Here is a 12,600-nt window from a genome sequence, read left to right on the forward strand (position 1 = left end):
TTTTTAAAGGAAATGTGAGCTTTTCTCATCACTTGGCCTCCGTCGTCGTTAACAATTTTTTAAACATCTTCTCCCCTGAAACTACTGAACGGATTTGGATGAAACTTAGCATGATTGTTCCTTAGATTATCCTGCACAAAGTGTTTGCTTCGATTTTTGATCCGTCAAAAAACATGGCCGCAGTTACTTAAAATAGAACATAGGGGTCAAATGCAGTTTTTGGCTTATATCTCAAAAACGAAAGCATTTAGAGCAAATTTGACAAGGGGTAAAAATGTTCATTAGGGTAAGATCTATCAGCCCTGAAATTTTCAGATGAATCAAACAACCCATTGTTGGGTTGCTGCCACTTAATTGGTAATTTTAAGGAAATTTTGCAGTTTTTGGTCATTATCTTGAATATTATTATAGATAAAGATAAACTGCAAAAAGATTAGCAAAGTAAGATCTACAAATAAGTTAACATGACCAAAATTGTCAATTGACCCCTTAAGGGGTTATTGATTGTCCTTTAATGACAGTTTTTCATAATTTGTTCATCATATTTGCTAACTTTAAAAAATCTTCTCCTCTAAAACCACTCAACCAAATTCAACCAAACTTCAATTGAATGATCAGTAGGGTGTATAAAATAAAGTTTGTGTTTTATTTTCTATTTCGTCAAAAAACATGGCCGTCATGGCTAAAAATAGAACACAGGGTAAAATGCAGTTTTTGGCTTATTTCTCTCAACAAATCCAGCATTTAGAGCAAATAAGACAAGAAGTTAAAGTATTTATTAGGTCAAGATCTACCTGTCCTGAAATTTTCAGCCGAATTGGGTAACTGGTTTTTCAGGTATAATGCCCCTGAATTGATGATTTTAAAGAAATTTTGCAATTTTTGGTTATTATCTTGAATATTATTATAGATACAGATAAACTGTTTATAGCTAAAATGTTAAGCAAAGTAAGATCTACAAATAAGTTAATAAGACCAAAATTGTCAATTGGCCCCTTAAGGAGTTATTGCCCTTTAAAGACTTTTTTCACAATTTGTTCATCATGTTGACTTACTTTAAAAAATCGTCTCCTTTGAAACTGCTGTATCAATTTCAGTCAAACTTAGGCTAAATGAGTTTCAGAGTATCTAGTATAAATTTTATATTTTATTTCCTTGTATGTCAAGAAACATAGCTCCTATGGCTAAAATAGAACATAGGAGAAAATGATTTCTTTTTTGCTGTTGAAGAAAATAGGACGATTCAAAGATCATTTAAATAAATTGAAAAGCCAAAATAATCATTGAGATGAGAGATTTAACCAAAAAAATTAAGGTGAGCGATTCAGGCTCTTGAGAGCCTCTTGTTTAGTTCTTCATAGAATTTTCTGAAACTTTGACAGAAATCTTATTTTATGATTAAGAGACGATATTTGAAGAAAAAGGTTAATAGCATATTTTTTAGCTCACCTGGTCTAAAAGGCCAAGTGAGCTTTTCTCATCACTTAGCGTCCGTCGTCTGTCGTCCGTCGTCCGGCGTTAACTTTTACAAAAATCTTCTCCTCTGAAACTACTGGGCCAAATTAACCAAACTTTGCCACAATCATCATTTATGTATCTAGTTTAAAAATTGTGTTTTTTGACCCAGCCAACCAAACAAGATGGCCACCACAGCTAAAAGTAAAACATGGAGGTTAAATGCAGTTTTTGGTTATTACTCAAAAACCAAAGCATTTAGAGCAAATCTGACAATGGGTAAAATTGTTTATCTGGTCAAGATCTATCTGCCCTGTAATTTTAAGATGAATGGGACAACCCGTTGTCGGGTTGCTGCCCCTGAATTGGTAATTTCAAGGAAACTTTGCTGTTTTTGGATATTATTATGGATAGAGATAAATTGTAAACAACAAAAATGTTCAGCAAAGTAAGATTTACAAATAAGTCAACAGGACCAAAATGGTCAGTTGACCCCTTTAGGAGTTATTGCCCTTTATAATCAATTTTTAACCATTTTTCGTAAATCTTAGTTAACTTTTACAAAAAGCTTCTCCTATGAAACTACTGGGCCAAATTTTACTAAACATAGCCAGAATCATTATAAGGCTATCTAGTTTAACAATTGTGTTTTGTGACCAGGCAAACCAACCAAGATGGCTGCTACTGTTAAAAATAGAACATAGGGGAAAAATGCAGTTTTTGGCTTTTAAGTCAAAAACCAAAGCATTTAGAGCAAATCTGACAAGGGATAAAATTGTATTCTGGTCAAGATCTATCTGCCCTTTTTAGATGAATCGGACAACTCGTTGTTAGGTTGCTGCCCCTAAATTGGTAATTTGAAGGAAATTTTGCCGTTTTGGGTTATAATCTTGAATATTATTATAGATAGAGATAAACTGTAAACAGCAATAATGTACAGCAATTTAAGACTAAAAAATAAGTCAAAATGACCAAAATGGTCAATTGACCCCCTAAGAAGTTATTGTCCTTTATAATCAATTTTCATAAAATTTGTAAATTTTTACTAACAATTTCCACTGAAACTACACAAACAAGTTCATTATAGATAGAGATAATTGTAAGCAGCAAGAATGTTCAGTAAAGTAAGATGTACAAACACATCACAATCACCTAAACACAATTTTGTCATGAACTGTCTGCTTCCTTTGTTTAATTCACATATACCAAGGTGAGCGACACAGGCTCTTTATAGCCTCTAGTTTTTCTTTTCTGTATATTTCTGATAAATAGACTTTTTTAGGGCTAGTGTACATTCAAACAGTATGTCTGGGATAAAAAAAAAAATACATAATAGCTTTGTTGAATCTTCATGGCATGTTATGAAGCTTCTACAAAAACTTCTTCAAGATCAAGAAAGGGATTTAAAGAAAAAACATAATGAAAGTTGAACTGATAATTGGGTTCCTCTTTACAGTCAGCATTTCACTTTTACACAGACAGCATTAATTGCAGGTTGAACCCTTCATACTTTTTTGTAGGTCCACTGGTTACTCAGATTCAACAACATGATAGACAACTTGGCTTACAAGACATCAGACTAGCAGAACTTGATCTCAGATTCCAGGTTTTAGAAACTGCCAGTTACAGTGGAATACTGATGTGGAAAATAAGGGATTACTCTAGACGTAAACAGGAAGCTATTTCTGGTCGCACTGTATCTCTGTACAGTCAACCATTTTACACCAGTAGGTTTGGCTACAAAATGTGTGCCAGGTTATATCTGAATGGAGATGGAATGGGAAAGGGAACACACTTGTCCCTTTTCTTTGTAGTGATGAGAGGTGAATACGATGCATTGTTACCATGGCCCTTCCAACAAAAAGTTACCTTATTGTTACTGGATCAGGATGCTGGAGCTCGTCATGTCTCTGATACCTTCAGACCAGATCCTACCAGTACCAGTTTCAAACGACCTACATCAGACATGAATATAGCATCTGGTTGTCCATTATTTGTCTCTCATGCTGTCTTAGAAACAAGAACATACCTGAAGGATGATACCATCTTAATTATAGTTATTGTGGATAATGATGGAATCAATGCTCAAGGTTGAATGTAAAATGATTTACAAATCCACCTCTTCTGGACCTGGTAATGATACTTGAAAAATATTTTTTGTTTTTAAGTAACAGAAAATTCTGTAAAAGATTCTGAGCATATCCTTAAAAAATAAAAAAAGTAGGTAACTTGAATTGTAAAAGGTTCTTTTGCATCTTCTGGACATTATTTATAGTATGATTTATATTTTTTATATATACATGAAAATGTGTTCTGATGTTTTTATATATTATTACTCATTTGTTTTTACATTTACAGTATTATATATCTACAATCTACCTCATTTAATCTTTACAACAGTTTGTTATTTATTTTTTATTATTTACAGTTTTATATTTTTAATTTTTACAAATCTTTTTGAATGGTATTTTGCATTTATCATATATATATAAGTATGTATGAGAACTTACTATTTATATATAAACAAGTCAGTTATTCAGTATGCTATACTTTTAAGTAGAATACAGTTAAAGATCACTCCCTAGTCATATCTTAAATTAAGACGTAATGCTTATTAGGGCTTTATATAATTAGTAAATGAGCAAAATTGAAAGACTTTTTCAGTATCCAGTGTATGGAAAAAAAAACTTTTCCAATGAATTTGTTCTTAAGTCTAGATGTTTGTTACTTCATATGGGCTAAATATATATCTACCAAACAAAGCTCTTTCTGATTTATGGAAGATCCAGAGTATTGTGTTACATGTTTGATACATAATTGTTATAAACTGACTTTCTCTTTCATATACATGAGATGTTTGCAATATTGATAACTTGATAGTGATGGTTTATGTCTTTCGTTGCTTTTGAATGAAGAACACAAAGGCAAAAACTACAGTACTTTCAGCAGTTAAAGTAAAGTGATGAACTTTTTTTTTTACCAGATTTTCAAAAGAAAAGTAGTTTATTGATTTAGGGATGTAGGACAGATGGTCAGCTCTCAAACAGTGTCCTCTCAGTGATATGAAAATGCTTTTCATATTAAGATATGTTGTTTTCTGGTCAAGTTCAATTTTTAAGATTTTATCTTTTCTTGTTGTTAAATTGTTGACCTTTCAGTTATTATACCCCACGCAACGAGTTGCGGAGGGTATAATGTTTTTGACCCGTCTGTCCGTCCGTCAGTCCGTCCGTCAGTCCTTCCGTCCGCCCGTCAGTCCTGGTTTTTTGTCATCGCAACTCCTCTTAAACCACACAACAGAATTTCACGAAACCTTTTCAGATAATAAGGCCAAACTATGTAGTTGTGCATATCAACAGGAAATTGCGATTCAATTTTTTTTCTAGGAGTTACGCCCCTTTGAACTTATTTACTTTAATGTACAACCGCAACAGTTTGTCATTGCAACTCCTCTCAAACCACACAACAGAATTTCACGAACCTTTTCAGATAATAAGGACATACTATGTAGTTGTGCATATCGACGGGAAATTGCGATTCAATTTTTTTTCTAGGAGTTACGCCCCTTTGAACTTATTTACTTTAATGTACTACCGCAACAGTTTGTCATCGCAACTCCTCTCAAACCACACAACAGAATTTCACGAAACCTTTGCAGATAATAAGGACATACTATGTAGTTGTGCATATCGACGGGAAATTGTGATTCAATTTTTTTTCTAGGAGTTACGCCCCATTGATCTTATTAGCTTCAATGTACTTCTGCAACAGTTTGTCATCTCAACTCCTCTGAAACCACACAACAGAATTTCATGAAATTTTGTAGATAATAAGGACATACTATTTAGATGTGCATATTGGCAGGAAATTTATTTTTCTTATACAATTTTTTTTTCTTACACTTATTTAATTTCTCCAATGACAATGTGGGGACGTGGGGTATGTGAGCGTGCTCACTAAGGTTCTTTATTTTTATCTATTTTCATATTGAGTTATTTATCTTTGAACATTAAAATGGTGTAATTAATAAGTAAATTAAAATATCTTTTGATTTCTTCCAAAAATTAATTCTTGGGGTTCTTTGAAATGCTGATTCTAACAATGTTCTTATATTTTGGAAAAATGGACCATAATAGGTAAATGTCCAATTTCAAAATTTTCCATTCTTTCATCACATTACTTTTGTGTCACAAACCTATGCTATATAACATATTCAATAGCAATCATAATTCATAGCTGTTTAAAGCTTAATTGTTGTGTCTAAACTTTGTCAACTCTTCAGGATTTGACCTCTGCAGGAAAATCCAGTTTGCTATCACTCTGACAGCCTCTTGTTCATTTTAATTTCCTTTTAAATCCTATTGTCAGAATTACATATTTGATATAGATTTTCTATATTCCTTTATATTTAATATAGTACTGTTTCATCAAATATATTCCATAATTGTTTATTCCGTGATATTTCATCACTAGAGGAGAGAAAACTCTGATCTCATAGGTGGATGAATTTTTTGGAGTCTGCAACGTTTGTCCCAGAAAGCTCGACATAGGGATAGTGAACTGGCTGTGTTAACTAATTTTTTAAAAGCTTTAGAAGGTGGAAGACCTGGATGCCTCATGCTAGGAAGTTTCTGTTACTCGCATGTCCAATGTCCTTGACCTCATTTCCGTGGTTCAGTGACTACTTGAATAAATAGTAAGGAATTTTTGTAATGTTAATTTGTCTCTTATTATAAGTAATATGATAACTAAATTTGGTATGTTTGTACCTTGCAATGTCCTCATACCCGTCAGACAGTTTTCACTTGACCTCGACCTCATTTCATGGATCAATAATCAAGGTTGAGTTTTGGTTGTCCTGTACATATCTCAGATAATATAAGTAATAGGTCTTGTATATTCCTTGTATGGAAGGACTGTAAGGTGTACATGTCCAACTGGCAGGTGTCATCTGACCTTGATCCCATTTTCAAGGTTCAGTGATTATAGTAAAGTTTTTGTATTTTTGTCTGTTTTTCTTATACTGTATGCAAAATGTCTCCTATATTGGGTGTATGAAATGATTGTAAGGTGTACATGTCTAGCTGGCAGTTATCATCTGACCTTGACTTAATTTTGACAATTCAGTGGTCAAAGTTAAGTTTTTGAGTTTTGGTCTTTTTTTTCTAATAAGATATGCAATAGATCAACTTTGTTTAGTATATGGGAATATTTTATGATCTATATGTCAGTTGCGCTGGTTTTATTTGATCTTGACCTCATTTTTACGTTCATTGCTCAGTGTTAAGTTTTTGGTCTGTTTTTTCAAAAACTATAAGCAATAGGTCAACTAAATAAGTTGTATGGAAGAATTGTTAGCTGTACATGCCTGCCTTGCATGGTTCATCTGACCTTGGCCTCATTTTCATGGTTCTTTGGTCAATGTATAGTTTTCTTGGTTTATGTGACAGATGTAATAAAGCTTTATATTGAAGACTATCAACATAATATCAATGATGAGTAAAGAAGGCAAAACATTTCAGCGTGTGCAGTCTTGTTTTTATCATGGTAAGCTAAAACCACTCATGAACATATATATGTCTGTAAATAACACCTGATGTGATTGTTAATTTAAAGACTCCAATTTTAATTCCATTATTTCCCCTCTTTAAGTTAACCCTTTCCTCCATAATGACGCCTTTTGACGCAACTCCCTTTACTCCATAATGACGCCTTTTGACGCAACTCACTTTACTCCATAATGACGCCTTTTGACACCTGTATAGTAGTACCTCAGTTAAAACTTTTTGACCTCAAAATGTTTGCATCAGACTTAACAAAATTTGTATCCAATATGAAAAGGATATTCATGAGAATATCTTGACTGGAATTTCATTGATGAAATATTCGTTTTCCCAATGCATTGATACTTTAAACCTGATGATTTTTTTAATGAAAAAATCCTATGCAAATCTTGAGGAAAGGGTTAAAACTTGAAAAAAATCAGCTTTTGATAAGGCATACAGGTAATTAGGCGTATGTTGTTGAAAAGGGCATTTTTGTATCACCAAATTCTACGACAGCGGGAGTAAAAAAAGGCATGCCCTTGTGCATTTACCATGGAGACTTTATAATACAAGCAATATGCATCAAATCAAATAAAATTCATGAAAAAACTAGTAATTAAAACTAATTAAATATCAGAATACTTATTGAAGGTGTTATTATGATAAAAACATTTATTCATTCAGTTCAATCTATGAAAAAAAAAGATTAATTTGTTTTTCAATTACCTAAATGTTGACACTATTGTTTTCTGTAGATAAGTTCCATCGTTTATAATCACAAGCACCCTGAAACAGTAATTAAATCAGATAGATGAGAAGTTAAAGTGTAGTGCTATACTTAAAATTTAAATTGCTGGCATAATTGAAAAAATAAAGACGTCTTCCTGCTGACAAAAAGTATGCTATCACATCTTTGACAAATAGGCAACTTATTTCATTAGTAACTGTAATACCATCTGATTATATTGAATAAACAAAATTCTGATCATATTAATACCATCTGGTCAAAATGACTAAAATTCTTATGTCTGGCCAACAAAAAAATACCATCAGAATATAATTTTTGTGAAATATTGGATTTGCTCATGAAATAGTTATATATTTAAAAAATTGGTAACCAGTAACTACTAAACAGCATAAAAAAACTTAACATTGAAAAACAAACATCATTCAATGTGTATAAATAAAATAAAAATATATAACATAAACAAGAAAAGCCATTGTCATTTAAAGGTAGTGTATAATCATCAGATATTTTATATGGAAGATAGAATGATGATGGAATTGTCATAGTTAATTGAAACATCGATGTAAATCAGAATAATAACAAAGTTTTGATCATAAATAGTGGAAACTGAAGTTGATTTGTGGATTTTAAAAACAAACTATGGATTGGACATCTATATGAAAAAACAATTCAAAATTTTATCTCTTGAATTATGACCAAGAAAGAGTTTTTTATACAGTTTTCGAGGATAACAATAAATGAATTCAATATGTTTATCATAAGATAACAAGTTGTACTACTAGAAAGAAAAAAATGTGTGTTATTGATTTGGCCAAGCTAGTTGGATTGTTTTATGGTATTTTTTTTGTGAAAGACCTCTTTTTAGCATCAGTGGTAACTTCCATAAAATAGGATTTGATTTTTATTCTTTTTTATGGGTGTTGTCATTGATTTCATATTCGATATTGCTCCAGTTGCAAAGCTGTTAATCATAGATAATTTTTTGTTCCGGCTGACACACACAAAAAAAAACAGAATGGGAGACTTGGACAATGTGGTCAGCAATTGTAGAAGATTTGTAACTTGGTATGTAAGACTGTATTAGTGTATACATTTTAATTTTCCATATCTGTTTTTGACATACAAGGGTATGTATATTCTTCCATTATGTATTTACCAGGAGATGCTTGATTCATATATTCTTGTATCGCCTTCTGATTTCGATTTTTGATACCATATAAATCATAGAAGGACTGGTACCTATTTATTCGGATATGCTAGATATGCTGCAGATGTTGTTGTTTTTGTGTGTTGTCCTTCAATTTCAATTTTCAATTCCCCTTTAAATACAAAGGGTTGGGATCTTCTTCCAATGTGTATATACATTAAGATGTCTATAGAAGATACAGATACAACTTTATATTTTGATATAATGCACATGAATGCAGTTTTCTTTAAAAAAAATTAAAATATAGATAATATTTTGGAATGTGGAATTGCTGTCAAAAAAGGATTTTAAGAAGTTAAGCCGAAAGATTATGGGACATGAATAAAGATTTAAAATGCTTGGTAGATTGTAGATATATAATTCTTTGATAAAGTTGGACAACAAATATATTTTTGTATTCCTGTTTTGATTTGAATTTTTCTCTGTTCCGTTCAAGAAGAATATATAAAGGTTCACTTTTTGGCCCCAGAATATAACAGCTTTAGGAAATTGTGAAAACGTAATCTTTAAGACATATTTTTGAAAGTAAAATGCTTCTGCTACATAAATATGCGCTGTTTTTGACGATACAATGCACAAATATCGCGTTCTAGCATCATAAAGTCATGCTAAATTACTGAAATCTTCAAAATTTTAGCATTTTGGTCAATTTTTAGACGGTTTCCGTCTAAAATGAAAGTGGCCGCATTCGTGTTCATTCATAATATTGAAATGCAAGTTGTATCTAGTGATAATACAAAACATATATAAAGGTTGAGAATGAACACGGATGCATTCACATTTATTTTTGACAAAAACCATCTGTAAAGTGACGTTTTTTGGCATATTTGATAGATTTTTCATATTTCAGCTTGAATCAGAGCGTTTAAAATGACTAAATCAGTTAAAATCTTTCCCTTAAACTAATCGAATCAAACGAAATAGACACTAAAGTGTTTAAAAAGTGTCCACAAACTTTCGTTAGATGAACCTGAAATTTGAGGCCAAAATCGGCCCTTACCGGACCTACTCCTTTTGAAAATCGAACTATTTATGTTAGACTTATCTTATTTATTATGCTGCAAATATTATATATATGTTTAATGTTTTGAAAAAGTTCAAGATAGGAATATTCTGTTTTGCTAATTTGTCATAAATGAATATAGCTGCTAGGGATTTTATCATATTTCATGTAATGTCTTGCTTTAAACATAATTTAAGCTTATTGTTTCTACATAAATTTATTGTAATGTAGCTAATCAGTCTTCAATACCATGTAAGTTTATCATGATTATATTATTATTGTATCTTTAAACTTGAATTATACATGTAATCAACTGATAAATTAATATTCAAACACAATGTAATATTTTATAGCAAAATTGTGGTAAAGAAGTTGATATTCTTTAATATAATAAATCATTTAGAAACTTAAGATGTTTGAATTAACCAGGTAAAGTTTATTTGTCAGTAAAAAAAGGATTATTTATGTTTGAGCTGTTACATTTCTTCTATGAATTTATAAATCATTATTAACTTAACATCCCTTTACATATGAGTATTTGTTCTAAAATGTTTTGAAATTGCAAAACTCAAGTAAACCGACCTTAAATTAGCAAATCAAATTAAATTATACTTTTGGAACATATAAAAAGATGAATATGCACTTAACATACGCAGATTGAAGTTAGTAATATGAAAACACTTATTTTTATTTGATACCCAGGTTAGGGTTGGGTCCTGGCACCTATTGTTGAATTTCAACATCATTTAGTCTCTGATTAAGAACTCTAATTGGCAATTATAGTATATTTTCACATATTGTTATATGTATTGAAAAAACATTAGTCCAATAGAAACAGAACTATTTACTTTCTTTTTATGCCCCACCTACAATAGTAGTGGAGCATCATGTTTTCTGGTCCATTTGTCCATCTGTCTCGCTCCAGGTTAAAGTTATTGGTCAAGGCAGTTTTTGATGAAGTTGAAGTCCAATCAACTTGAAACTTTCATTTTTTACCCCAACTTTCACGGTCAAAATAATGAAAGAAAATGATAGTGCGAGTGGGGCATCCATGACCTATGGATACATTATTGTTCAAATTATTTTGCACATGTGGTTTACATATAGATAAAATATGGTTTAATGTTGAGATTTAATTATGTTTACATATAGCTTTTCTTTGCTGTTAAAGCTATTTGAATTTATTTGCGGATTATGTTAATTCTAATGATTATAACAATGAGATGTTGAATATCATCTCCCCAACAGTCAATGATGTATGTAAAGGATCCCTAATTATAGAACTATGTGAATATTAACTAATCATCAGTAAAATAAGTGATAATTTCATGTAAATAATTTCAATCAAAACTTTATATATATATATATATGATTTGAATTTAATATAAATTGTATATTATTCAGGACTAACAGATGGACTTGTTAGTTTTAGGCTGGAGTAAGAGTACTGGTAACTTACGATACATATGTACGTCATATTAAAATTTGACCTTAGCATGTTGATATAGTCATATCATGTCATGATTCTGAATGAGATGGAAAGAAACATTAATCATTTCTACTGGACTCTGTGGTTTGTTAATGATACAAGATATCAAGTCTTATTGGGATGATTAAACAGGCAGTTTGTGTTTTGTTCCTTATAAGCATATGGTAAAATTAATGCCTACAGAAAACTACAGCATGTGCTATATGTTATTTATTTGATAGTTCACAACAACAATATTGTATTGTGTTAGAGGCTTTGGAAAAATTGATAAACTCACAAATGACTATGGGTCATTAGGAGTATTGGATGCAGAGGTCTATTAGTTTATTGGACGTAAAGGATCATTTGGGAGTATTGGATGCAGAGGATTATTGGGAGTATTGGATGCAGACAAAGATGTACAATTAACATTTAATAAATAACAAAAAAGTTAGAAGAATATTAGTGTATTTGTTGCCCTTGAGTTAGAAAACCTAAACAGTATTGGGTTGAAAAGATTTATTATGTCATTTATGTAAAAATAAAGTTTGTGTTATAAGGATGCCTTGTAATTTGAAATAGATATGTTTTATGAAAAATTAAGAGACATATTGCTTTGGTGGTTTATGTGGTTGTATGTGTGACGGAACCAAATCCATTGATAAACTACAATGAGTAAATAATTTAACCATTAAGAAAACTAATGAGAACTAGTATCTCAATTGTTTGTAAAACAATTGAAAGGTCTTTCCTGTAAAAGTGATGTTTTCGTTATGTACTTTGTACGACCTTTCGTTTGATATACGACAAGCATACCTTTTCAAACTTTTCGCTTTTAACACTTAATGACCTCATCCGCCTACAGTTTTGAGATCGGAAGTATGATATATGTAATACAGAGTAGATGAGCTTTCATTTGATATGCGACAACGCCATTTTCTAGAAAGTTTGATTTTTGCACTTAATAACCCTATCCAACTAATTTTTTGAGGTCGGGAATTTGATATTTTAAATGTACACATCATGACCTTTCATTTGATATACAACAACCCTATCTTTAAAGAAAATTTATATTTTGCACTCAATGACCCCATCCAACCCATTTTTGGGAGACGTCAATTTGAAATTTGAAATGTACGCTTTATGTTCTTTCATTTGATATGCGACAACCTT

General features: G+C 31.2%; 1 protein-coding gene across 3 annotated transcripts in view; it reads left to right on the plus strand.

Annotated features, from left to right (window-relative positions):
- The window catches only part of LOC134710344 (TNF receptor-associated factor 3-like), a 67,952-nt gene extending 55,966 nt beyond the window's left edge, over positions 1-11,986 (plus strand). For all 3 annotated transcript variants that reach the window (XM_063570686.1, XM_063570688.1, XM_063570687.1), the window contains one exon: positions 2,976-11,986. In XM_063570686.1, coding sequence (XP_063426756.1) covers positions 2,976-3,550 — 575 coding nt within the window. In that variant the 3' untranslated portion in view covers positions 3,551-11,986. The remainder of the gene's footprint in view (positions 1-2,975) is intronic.
- Positions 11,987-12,600: the final 614 nt, after the last annotated feature.

The sequence above is a fragment of the Mytilus trossulus genome, chromosome 3 (assembly GCF_036588685.1).
Source record: "Mytilus trossulus isolate FHL-02 chromosome 3, PNRI_Mtr1.1.1.hap1, whole genome shotgun sequence".
Classification (NCBI taxonomy): domain Eukaryota; kingdom Metazoa; phylum Mollusca; class Bivalvia; order Mytilida; family Mytilidae; genus Mytilus; species Mytilus trossulus.